This window comes from Sus scrofa, chromosome 5, assembly GCF_000003025.6.
Source record: "Sus scrofa isolate TJ Tabasco breed Duroc chromosome 5, Sscrofa11.1, whole genome shotgun sequence".
Taxonomy (NCBI): Eukaryota; Metazoa; Chordata; class Mammalia; order Artiodactyla; family Suidae; genus Sus; species Sus scrofa.
This window is the reverse complement of record NC_010447.5, coordinates 70,504,179-70,516,656: the sequence shown is the minus strand read 5'-3', so window position 1 is coordinate 70,516,656 and position 12,478 is coordinate 70,504,179. Positions and strand designations below refer to the sequence as shown.

At 33.6% G+C, this 12,478-nt stretch overlaps 1 protein-coding gene across 3 annotated transcripts in view; it reads left to right on the top strand.

Annotated features, from left to right (window-relative positions):
• Positions 1–12,478, top strand: part of CPNE8 (copine 8) — a 268,360-nt gene that overhangs the window by 143,557 nt on the left and 112,325 nt on the right. For all 3 annotated transcript variants that reach the window (XM_021092523.1, XM_013997926.2, XM_021092524.1), the window contains 3 exons: positions 4,515–4,618; positions 10,126–10,230; positions 11,523–11,564. In XM_021092523.1, the coding sequence (XP_020948182.1) occupies positions 4,515–4,618; positions 10,126–10,230; positions 11,523–11,564 (251 nt within the window). The remainder of the gene's footprint in view (positions 1–4,514; positions 4,619–10,125; positions 10,231–11,522; positions 11,565–12,478) is intronic.

Here is a 12,478-nt window from a genome sequence, read left to right as displayed (position 1 = left end):
GAGAATCTGTAGTTGCATCCATGTTGCTGCAAATGGCATTATTTCATTATTTTTTATATCTGAGTAGTAGTCCATTGTGTATATGTACCACATCTTCTTAATCCATTAATCTGTTGATAGACATTTAGGTTGTTTCCATGTTTTGGCTCTTGTGAATGGTGCTGCAGTGAAAATAGAGATGCACGTATCTTTTTGAATGATAGTTTTGTCCCAGTATATGCCCAGGAGTCGGATTTCTGGATCATGTGGTGGTACTCATGTGGTAGTTCTATTTTTAATTTTCTGAGAAACCCCCATACTGTTCTCCATTGTCCTCCATTGGTTGTACCAATTTACATTCCCCCCAACAATGTAGGAGGGTTCCTTTTTCTCCACACCCTCTCCAGCATTTGTTATTTGTAAGATTTTAGTGATGCCCATTCTGACCAGTGTAAGGTAGTACCTCATTGTGGTTTTGATTTGCATTTCTCTAATAATTACTGATGTTGAACATTTTTTTTCATGTGCCTGCTGGCCATCCGTATGTCTTCTTTGCAGAAATGTGTATTTAGGTCTTCTGCCCATCTTTTATTTAGGTTGTTTGTTTTTTGGTTGCTGAGTCATATGAGTAGTTTGTATATTTTGGAGATTAAGACTGTATCATTTGTGGTCTTAATCTCCAAAGAGATTTGTAACTATTTTCTCTCTTTCCATGGGTTGTCTTTTCATTTCTTTAAAATGGTTTCCTTTGCTGTGTAAGAACTTGTAAGTTCAAATGGGTCCCATTTGTTTATTTTTGTTTTTATTTCTGTTGCCTTGGGAAACTGACCTAAGATTGTATGGTTTATGTCAGAAAATGTTTTGCCTATGTTAACTTCTAGGAGTTTTATAATATCATATCTCATTTTTAACACATTGCCAGTTGTTAACCTGAGCATAAACTTTGGAATCTGGACACTTAAATTTCAGGTCAGAACCTACAGTATTTTTGAGATGTGTCTATCACTCCTCCAGATGGCTACTTTGCAAAATTAAAAAAGAGGCTATATTTGAAAAATGTGTAAATTTAAAAATCAAAGTTTTAGGTTTAGTGTGTTAAATCTTAATTATCTCAACCTAGTATTATATAGTTTATTTCAAATACAACTTTTGTGATGTACCTTATTAGATTCTAGTGTAAGAATTAAGTAATTTTGAAGTCATATTGGAAGTGTTTCTTCACTCAGTATTGTAAAAGTAGCCTGAAATTGTCTGCAAATAATATTTTTCATTCTGATTGTTTGATTGATTGATTCAGCAATATTCACCAAAAGTATAATGTGCTAGTCCCTGGAACAGAAGCTTGGAATACAATGGTGAGAGAAAATAACAACAAACAACCTTGATCTTTGTCCTTAATGAGCATGTAATTTTGGAAAAGACAAACATTAATCAGATGACTATGTAGGTAAATATTTTATGATGTGTTGTAAGTAAAAAATATGAAAAAGTACCATGGATAATCTAATTTACATTGGGGTGCCTCTTTTGAGAAAGTTACATTTTAGCTTAGTAATGATTTGCCAGCCAAAGGGTAGGAGTTCTAGCAGACAACACAGTTTGTATAGGGACCAAAGAGGGAGAGAGTGTGTCTGGTGTGTGATGGCAAAGGAGATGGGGGTGAGGGAATGATTGAGGTAAAACTTTGCCAGATGAAGACAGAAAAGGCTGCACAGAGCTTGTTTGGTGTTGAGCTTTTGTAGACTATGTTAAAGATGTGTGTTTATCCTAAACGCAAGGCAGAGCCTTAAAGAATTTTAAGTTATGAACAAAATTATTTCTTTCATGCTTTAAGACCATTACTCTATCTGCTGAATGGAAAATGAGTTGGATGTGTCCAAGAGGGGAAGAGGGATGCATGTCCAGGTGAGAGGAGAAGTTAGCTTGGACTAAGGTGATGCCATTTAGCTGGATTGAAGATTTGAGAAATGTTAGAATCTTGCAACTTGGTGATAGATTGGATAAAAGGTCAAGAAAGGAAGGAATCACGGACAACCTCCCTGAGCACTTTGGGTGGATGATGAGCCATTTATTGAGTTGGAAAAAATTGTAGGAGAAGCAAGTTTGATTTGAACTTGTTAGAAATGCTTGTGAAACATTCAAGAATATTAATTTCAGAGTTCCCATGTGGCCCAGTGGTTAATGAATCCAACTAGGAACCATGAGGTTGCGGGTTCAGTCCCTGACCTTGCTCAGTGGGTTAAGGATCCAGTGTTGCTGTGAGCTGTGGTGTAGGTCACAGACGTGGCTCGGATTCCATGTTGCTGTGGCTCTGGAGTAGCTCCAATTCAACCCCTAGCCTGGGAACCTCCATATGCCGTGGGAGCAGCCCAAGAAATGGCAAAAAAGACAAAAACAAAAAAAAACCCCACAATCTCATGGTTTCTAGTCAGATTCACCAGAAGTTAGATTTCTTTTGCGCTTGTTATAAATGAAGTCTCTGTTATGTTATTAACCTAAGTGATTACAAAAACTATTTTTCCCAAGTTTATATAATTTAGTGCATTGAAAATTTTTATCTTATTCATTTTGTAAGCCTTATGAAATATACTTTGAAAAACTATAATTTGGTATTACATTTATCAGTGATATGAAAATTCATATTCTAATATTTAATCTCTAATGTTTTATTCACTATCTATTTGAAATACACACATTTCAGACTTCTGTGTATTTTAAGTACAACAGAATGTTTTTTGGTAGTTTGTGCTTTGATCTAGGGGCTTTGGGAGAATGTCATAAAGGAATGATTTATTTCTGTGGCAAGGACAATGCCTTTGTCCCGTGTTCTTGGAAAACCTCTCTCCTCTAAGGGCATTTAATATATGTGAAGATAAAAGAGAAAACAAACAAAGGGAAAATCCTTCCTCTTCAATTTTCCTTGATTTTCAGGGTGACCTCTTTCTGCTTCCTTAAGAGAAATTTTGATCTTTAAACCTCAAATTTGAAAGTGATCATGGTTCAGAGGTTGAGATGGTAATGATGTCCATATTGTTCTTATCTCTGTTCTTTTAATTTTATTTAAAATGTTTATTACCGCTATGCCCACATAGAAGTGTATTTCCTGCTCCATTATTTATTCAACTGATAGAATATCTATATGTTAAACAACAAAGCAAAATGACAATGCTTTTGAAAACCAGAAATCTAGAGGTGAGGGCATCTCTCTATTCCCATATTCTAGCCTAAGTGTCGCTTGAGAAATATTTACTAAGTATATGAATGAATTAACAAATGAGAAAGAGATAGCATCAGCTCTTGAATGGTGCTCTGGAGTTATGAAAGGAGATAAGGAGAATTTTAGGTGGATGCTTAATAAGTATTGCTGAACTCTGCAAAATGAAGTGGTGAATAAGAGAGTGTTTTAAGTCATTGTTAACATGTTTACCAAGTAGTATTTAAAACTGTGACCTCTTGATTTATTTATTTATTTATTTTTGGCCACACCCACAGCACACGGACGTTCCCATTCCAGGGATCCCATTACCTGTGCCACAGTTGCACGATGCCCGAATCTTAATCCACTGCACCAGGCCAGTGATCACACCTGTTCTGCCTCAGAGACAACACTGGATCCTTAACCTGCTGTTCTGCAGTGGGAACTCCTGTGATTTCTTGACTTGATCTGAATTCCTTTGACCCTTATACCTTTCCAAAATTATTAACATATCCTTTCAGTTAAAAAATCAAACACAAAATCCTTATTTTAATTTTAAAATTACTGCGTATTTTATACTCTTTTAAAATGCTTACCATCATTGAATAATAGTTAACTTCCTCAATTTATGATACTTCTTGTTTACCTTTAAGCTAAACCATGTGGATTATGAGTGCTTGGATATATAAATTGATGAAAATGATTGGTTTGGCATAATAATTAACATACAAATAAGTAATTTAAATTGCAGGTGAAAACCGAAGGTGCTTTAATTTTCTTGAAGTTCAGTATAATAAGTTATTTTTAACTGTAGCTATTGAGAAATTGTGGTGCACTGTATTTAATTAATGAGGAACATTTTTTCCCCTTTATATAGCAAAGTATGTTGTCAGTCCAGTTCTATCTTGTGCTTCATCTAATCATCCCATACATCTCAATATCTAATACATTATAGATATATAGTAGATAGTAGATATTTCCTGAGGAAATTAAAAAACACATCTGAAGATGTCACCCTGAATAGCAAGATATGAATGGAGATCTTGTATTATAATGTTGAGTACTGAGAGTTATCCAGCTTAATAGCACTTTTCTGGGAAGAAAATGTTAAAGAGTTTTAATAAATAACAATTCTCTGTGACTCCAGCAAAGACTTCCGGGAGTCAATTTTTCAGTCTTAGAGTCTTTTAAAAAGCAATTTTATGTCTGCGATTCTCACACATTTGGCCATTTGCCTCGAAATGGCAGATTTGTTTTCTTGTCAAGTCTTGCTTGTAATCTGCAGTTTATAGTTATTTATAACCCAGATTTTGAGCTGTTTTATTAATTTTGTTTGTAGGACGCTGTTCTGATGCAATTTTGTGCAAACAAATTGGACAAGAAGGACTTTTTTGGAAAATCAGATCCTTTTCTTGTATTTTACCGAAGTAATGAAGACGGAAGGTAGATTTATCTTTTATGTATTTTAAGTCTATGATGTGTATAATATTTAAATTATCACTTTTTTCTCAGAAAAGCTTATTAAATTGATAAACACTAAAATATTTTGGTATTCAAAAAGTCGATTTGATTTTTTTTCATCTCGGTAGCAATGTGTAACTTTATAAGCATTTTATATGTTTTGTTTGATATTTAAAATGAATGATTTTCAAATTCATAGAAACATTTTACTTTTCCTGAAATTATATATAATATTGCCTTAATAATATGGAAGACTTGTATTTTTGGAGAAATGTAAAATTCTGAAACTGAAGTATTTTGTAATAGAATTGAACCCTGAAAACCAAGTTCTTGGAGAAGAATATGGATTTTATAGGTGGATTTTAATAGTGCAGGATTTTTTTCAATATGTAACATTCTATAAAATTTTTCATTATATTCTAGTAATTTGAGTATTTTAATAGCTATGATTAGACTGGTTTCTATGTGGTGTGAAAATGTGTTATGGAGTATATTTTATCTTTTTATTGAAGTATAGTTGTACAATATTGTATAAATTATAGGTGTGCATTATAGTGATTCAAAATTTTTTATTGTTTTACTCAATTTATAGTTACTATAAAATATTGGCAATATTTCCTGCATTGTAAGATACATCCTTATAGCTTATTTTATACATAATAGTTTATACCTCTTAATGCCCTACCCTAGTATTGCTCTTCCCCACCTCCTTCTCCCCACATGTAACCACTAGCTTGTCATCTTTTTTTGTTTTATTCATTAGCTTGGTATATTTTTTAGACTTCACGTGTAAGTAATATCATACTATATTTGTCTTTCTCTGACTTATTACATTTAGTAAATACCCCCAAGTCCATCCATATTGTTGGCAAATGGCAAGATTTTCATTCTTTTTTATGATTGAGCAGTATTCTGCTGTACAGTGTGTAATTCTACTGTACGGTGGATATATGACTCTACCATGCAATACATTTTATTATTATTTACTGTGACTCTTATTGTACTGTCAATATCATGAGAAAGTTTAGTGGTTACAATTATGAGCTAAGATTCTGATGCCTAGGTTTAAACCATGATCCTGCTACTTAATAGCTATGGAATCATTGGCAAGTTTTTTTGTTTTTTTTTAATTCATAAAGACTCCATTCCTCATTTATAAAATGGGCTAATAATCATAGTTATCTCACAGGGCTGTTGAGAGCATTAAAGGAGTTACTACCCAAAAAAACATTTAGAAGCTTGCCTAACATATAAGAATTATGTTAGCTATTATTGTTATTATCTTATAGTACAATGTGTCCTTTTCTTTTTTCCTTAACTTTGCATAATACAATGTTAGCTAAAGAGAAATTTAGAAATTTTAATTTGGAAATTTTAAAATGAGGGGAATAGAATGTAAAAATATAACCTGTCATTAATGCTACACTAATAAATGAAATTATTCATGTTAATGTTGTAAAATGGTACATAAAATAGAAAGTTTGCTATTTAAAGTGAATAGGAGTATTAAATGGTGAGCAGTATAAAATGATGTTCTATATATTATGATTTTTGTTGATGCAGCTTCTCAGCAACTGTTGGTTATTTTTATTATGGCATATTATTGAATTTTGCATACTTTCTGTTTTGGTGGTAAAAATCTTAGAGTAGCATTTGCATCTGAACACTAACTTTTTCCATGTGAAAAATATCAGACATGGAAGGAAATATCATATTTTTCAGTCATTTCAATACAGAAAAAAACCTAAGGAATACTTACAAATTCCTTAATCATAAAGTTCTTTCATCTCCGTATGTCTGAACAATTTGTTTCCTGAATTTTTTATTTCTATTCTTATTAGTTTTATTTACTTATAAAGATTAGTTGTACAATCATAGAATTTCAGTCTATCACATTGCTACTGGTAAAATATATATTAGAAAAATTAATTATGCCTATAAAAATGATACTAACATTCACTTAATGAAATATAAATACTGGAGTTCCTGTTGTGGCTGAGGGGTAACGAACCAGACTAGTATCCATGAAGATGCAGGTTCGATCCCTGGCCTCATTCAGTGGGTTTAAGTATCTGGCATTGCCATGAGCTGTAGTGTAGGTTGCAGATGGGGCTCAGATCCATCATTGCTGTAGCTGTGACATAGGCTGGCAGCTGTAGCTCTGATTCTACCCAGCCTGTTAACTTTCATAAGCCACAGATGTGGCCCTAAAAAGAAAAAAAAAAAAAAAGAAGAAGATGAAATCTAAATATTGAGTGCAACTAATCCAAAAATCTTAATTCATTTAAAAACAATGATTTCTAAACTTTGGTGACTCTCACTTCAGAATACTTTCTGTTGTATTTATTTACACACAGAAAATAGTTCACCAGCTAGATCCAAATATATATATTAGGGATGTATATTAATGTATTTTTGTTTTGATGTGTTTTGAATGTGTAAAAATGCTTTTACTCCTAACTTTTTGTGTGTAGGTCTCTATTTTGACTGTGAAGATTTTAGCTGTATTTTTTAACATGTATTTAAATGTGAAGCTACTTCAAAAATTAATCATTGCCTGGTGTATTTAAGATCATATTGTAAGAAAGAATAAAACCTAATTTCTGCTAGAAGCTTTACTGAAAATCCGTAATAATACATAATTACAAATTCTTATTTTCTTGGTTGCTCATTTATTTAGTAACTTAGTCTGTATACATAATTAGGTAATAACGCTCCTTTGGAATAACTGTATTTGGTAATTGGCTTCATTTAAAGTATTTTAATACAGGTTATATAATAAAGTTTTTTTCTTACAATACTATTTGTAGTACATATACCCATGCATACTTGTATTTATATAGCAATAATTAGAGCTATATTAGACTCCTGTCAGAATTTACACTAGTTACCCTGGTGCTAGAATTACTGGTGAGAGATTTTACTGTCTATATCACATCAAATACATTACAAATGAGAATGATTAATAGGAGACAGATGACTACCTAGCTTATAAGTACCTCACCAAGATGAGTCACTTTCTTAAGAAGTTTCAAAGTATATACTTACGATGACTGGTGTTATTAGGAATATAACAGAAGTTTTGATTTAACTATAAGCAAAAAGGCTGAAAAGTCAAGAGTCTATTGAACATGTTAAGTTGTTTTTTTTTGTTTGTTTGTTTGTTTTTTGTCTTTTTGCCTTTTCTAGGGCCACACTCGCAGCACATGGAGGTTCCCAGGCTAGGGGTCGAATGGGAACTGTAGCCACAGGCCTACGCCAGAATCACAGCAATGCTGGATCCAAGCCGCGTCTGTGACCCACACCACAGCTCACGGCAACGCTGGATGCTTAATCCACTGAGCAAGGTCAGGGACCAAACCCGCAACCTCATGGTTCCTAGTTGGATTCGTTAACCACTGTGCCATGTCGGGAACTCCGAGCACGTCAGTTTGAAGATGGTTCATTGGTTGCTCTATCTCTATCTACCTACCTATCTACCCATCATCCACCTGTATAGATATCTATCTAGCTGTCTGTATCTATCACCTATACCAAAGATTGGTATGTATTAATATATGATACAAAAGAAGAAAAGAAAGCCCCTTTTTAAATCTTTAAGAATGTGTCATATTATGAAGCGAGGCAGACACCTCTTTCTAAAAATAATATACATACTTTTGTCCCTATGATTTTTTCATAACCATTTTGTGTACTTTTGCTTTTTCTCACTTGATTCCTTCAGTATTTCTCCTGCCTACTTCTCCTTTGTCTCCTTTATTTTTCTTCCCTCTGCTTTAGATATTTTGAATGACTCTTTAGTCTTTCTGTCCTCTGTTTCTTTTAATGTATTTGACCCCCAGTTGTTGGTAAATTGCTTCAGGTAAGTCAGCTTTGAGAGCATTTGACTGTTTGAGTCAACTTAGAGAGCATTCTCTTTAGCTCTGCAAATTGAGTAACATGAGTTTCTTTAGATAGGAAAGGAAGGGTATGGCACTAATGCCATAAATCTTAAAATGAATCCTTGATTCCTTTATGTTATGTTTCAATTTTATCTCTTAATGGAAAAAGACCCTTCTTGCCTGAGAAGAGGAAGGTAGACTCAAAACTCTTCCAAAATAAGAGTATTTTTTTTTTTTGGCGGGGGAGGGGAGGCTCGTTGCAGTGTGTTTACTATGGTAGTTATGTAATATACTCATGTTCATTACTATTAGAGGGATCTCTGCATTTAGAACCCTTCATGACTAAAGTTTTACTGAAGGCGGAATTTAGGAATTGGCCTAATAACCAAGGTCATTGAAAACATTTTTTTGCTCATGAACCGCTGCTTGAATTTGCATTAGGCAAGAACATTTCCAGGAATCAACTGACATCTGGAATTGAATGGTTTGGTGGAAATAGTACTGGAATTTGAATCAAAAAACTAAGTTTAAGGCTCCATAGATTCTACCCCTTATTATATATTCTTGAATTCCTACCTTCCTTCTCTAAGAATTCTTTAGATATATAGAGTCAACAATTTAGATAAAGAAAGAACCACATACTGAATAGTCTCACTATAAATTCACTATGTTAATCTTGAATAAGCCCCTGGAGCTCCCCAGGAATCCTACACCTTTTCCTTAATCCATCAACATTCCCTCTCCCAGACACTTCAGCATTTTTGCTTTCTTTCTTCTTTGCTGGTTATCTTGCTTCCTACTTAATAAGAAAATGGAAGCAACTGGAGAACTTCCTCAAGATCCCTTTGTAGCATCTTTCCCTGGTGCTCTGTCCTCCCCAGTGTTCTGCAGAATGACTCTCTGTGCTCCCAAGGCCAACTCCTCCATTGATTCCTTCTTTCCCATCCACTTCCATCTACTTCAGGACATTGCTCGAACCTTTATCCCTTTTCTCTCGTGCATCATAAGGTTTCTCTCTACTGGATTTTTTTTCCTTTAGCATACAACCTTAATGTTATTTCTTTCCTCGATAAAAATTAAAAACTAACAAAAACAAACCTTTTGCTTGACTAATCATTCCTCTTTAAACTGTCCCCAATTTCTCTTTTTCTCGTTACAGCTAGACTCCTTGAAAATATTGTTTCCGCACTCTGCCTCCATTTCTCTTCTCTTTCTTAAACTCACTCCAACCAGATTTTTGTTCCCCAAATTCCAACAAAACTGATCTTCTCAGGGTTACTGGTGACCTTCATATTCTTAATGACCCATGGATCATTTTCACTATATTGGTATGTCACCACATTTTTTATAGAGATTATTTACAAAGCAACAGTAGGATTTATGGAATTTGTGGAAGATCATTTTTAGTAAACTCATTGCAAAATCTCCCTGCTTTATGTTATGATGGACTAATCTTCATTTGCAGTTTTAAACTGCAAATCTCTTTTTATTGATAAAGAAGCTACAGAGGGACTGGCAACATTTATTCTGCATAAAAAGACAAGAATGACTATTAATACAATGTATTATAATTGAATCATGAAAATAACTGGAAACTTTTTTTTACAGTTTTACAATTTGTCATAAAACAGAAGTTGTAAAAAACACTCTGAATCCTGTGTGGCAAGCATTCAAGATCTCAGTCCGAGCTTTATGTAATGGCGATTATGACAGGTAAAATAAATGACAGCTTTTCTGAGTTTTGAATAATCACTATAGATTTTGCATCCAATAATCTAAGTTGAATTTTTAAATTAAAGTGTCTTCTTTACCAGTGTATCTTGTGTATTTACAAAAATATAGGTGATTCATTCAGAATATTCAGATAACTTTTTTAATCTATAATGATTTGGGGAAGAGGGTTAATTTGACTAATGAACTTTGATTTAATTGCCTGATTTTTTAAGAACAAAAATGTGCAAAGTGTTAATGACATATTGAATATTAGTTTAACGTATTACTCAAAAGTTCATTCCAGAATTTTCATTGCCTCAAGGTATTTATTTGGTATTATCTTCCTTGAGAGGATTAAGTAAATACAAGAGATAAAGAATTAGGCTACATATATTATCATCCCTAATATACTCCTCAGAAACCTATTCGACATTACCATTCTCATGGCTGCTGAATTAGGAAAGTTCTATAGATGAAGAATAAGGAGGTTCTGATGTTTTAAAAGTAGGTGGCCTTGAAGATCTTCCCATAATATACATACGTTTCTTAATATCAGAGTTTCTTTTCATTTTCTTATATAAAAGACTTCTTCACTGCAAATAATATTTTATCTTATTACTTTTATAGTAGAATAATGAGAATTTATTCTATTAACTAATGTAGAAAGATATTAACTACCAATGTCATTCAATTTACTTTAAAAATGTTTTATGCTACTTGACTGTCACTTTATTCATTTAATAATATCATAACATTATTTAATTGGATCCACTTTCTTGAAGTAGTTGTAATGATACGGTTCCTGGTTAGCAGCATCCGCATCACCTGATGAACTTTGTAAAATTCAGATTCTTGGGCCTCAGCCCAGGCCTCCTGAACTGGGAACTGTGGGCATGGGTTCCAACAACTGGTGTTTTGACAAGCCCTCCGTGTGATTCTGATCCATGCTGAATATGAGAAATATTTCTCTAAGACAGTGGTTTTCAAGGATGGCGGGGCTCCCATTGAGGAGCTCTGTCAAACTATAAATGCTTTTCCCATATACTTTCCTATTCTGTTTAAATAATTTAAATCTTTAGAACTCTATAGGTTTAATAGAGACTTATTTTAAGATATAAATTGAAATACAGTAATAAAATCAGCAAAGTCAATTTTGAACTATTTTGTAAAACCTGAAATTATACCCTATTTTATCTAAGAAAATCTACAACTTAATAGTTAATTTTCCATCCTGTGTTATTTTGATCTTACTAAGTAACTTTACTCTGTATGTATGTTTTCCTCATGGACAGAACTATCAAAGTAGAGGTGTATGACTGGGATCGAGATGGGAGGTAAGACATTGTCTTTTATTTTTGCTTTTAAAATGTAGTATGCTTTAAGAAGCAAGTATACTGAAATGACCACATTTTCAAATTTTAGTTTTCAGATCGCATACTATCTGTCTTATTTTTATAGGTGTTCACATGTGATTTGAGAATGAATATAATTTTTTCAACTTGCAGAATAAAATGAAGCTCTTGCTCCTTCCCAGTAATATAGTAAAGATTTTCAATTTGGAAATGATGATTTCTTACTGTGTGCAATTTAGAGATATCTAGTTTTATAGCTATAGAGTAGTGATTTTCAAATTTCTATATCTCATAATCTGAGGATTCCTATAATTTTTTTTTTTTTTTTGGTCTTTTTGTCTTTTTAGGGCTGCACCCATGGCATATGGAGGTTCCCAGGCTAGGGGTCGAATTGGAGCTGTAGCCACCAGCCTACACCAGAGCCACAGCACGCCATATCCGAGCTGCATCTGCAACCTACACCACAGCTCATGGCAGCACTGGATCCTTAACCCACTGAGCAAGTCCAGGGATCGAACCCGCAACCTCATGGTTCCTACTCGGATTCGTTAACCACTGAGCCACGACGGGAACTCTGGATTCCCAAATTTTTTTATCCCATATTGACCTTCCCCTAAAATTGTGTCTGGTGATTGCCAGCTCAAATGGTTGTTCAGAGCTACAAAATCATGGTCTCACTCTACACATCATAGCATGTGTTAAAAAGAGAGGGAGTACACTACTTTTTTCTCTTTTTTAAGCATTTTTCTACTGTTTCAGCTGCTTTAAGTAGGATTTATATGAGGTGTTTTTAAATGGTATTAAGCCAAGAAGCCCAGAAATGCTCAAATTTCACCTTGCTCTAGAAAATGATTTCTTCAGGTGTTTCCTAAAGGGACTACATCTGCAGATGCAAA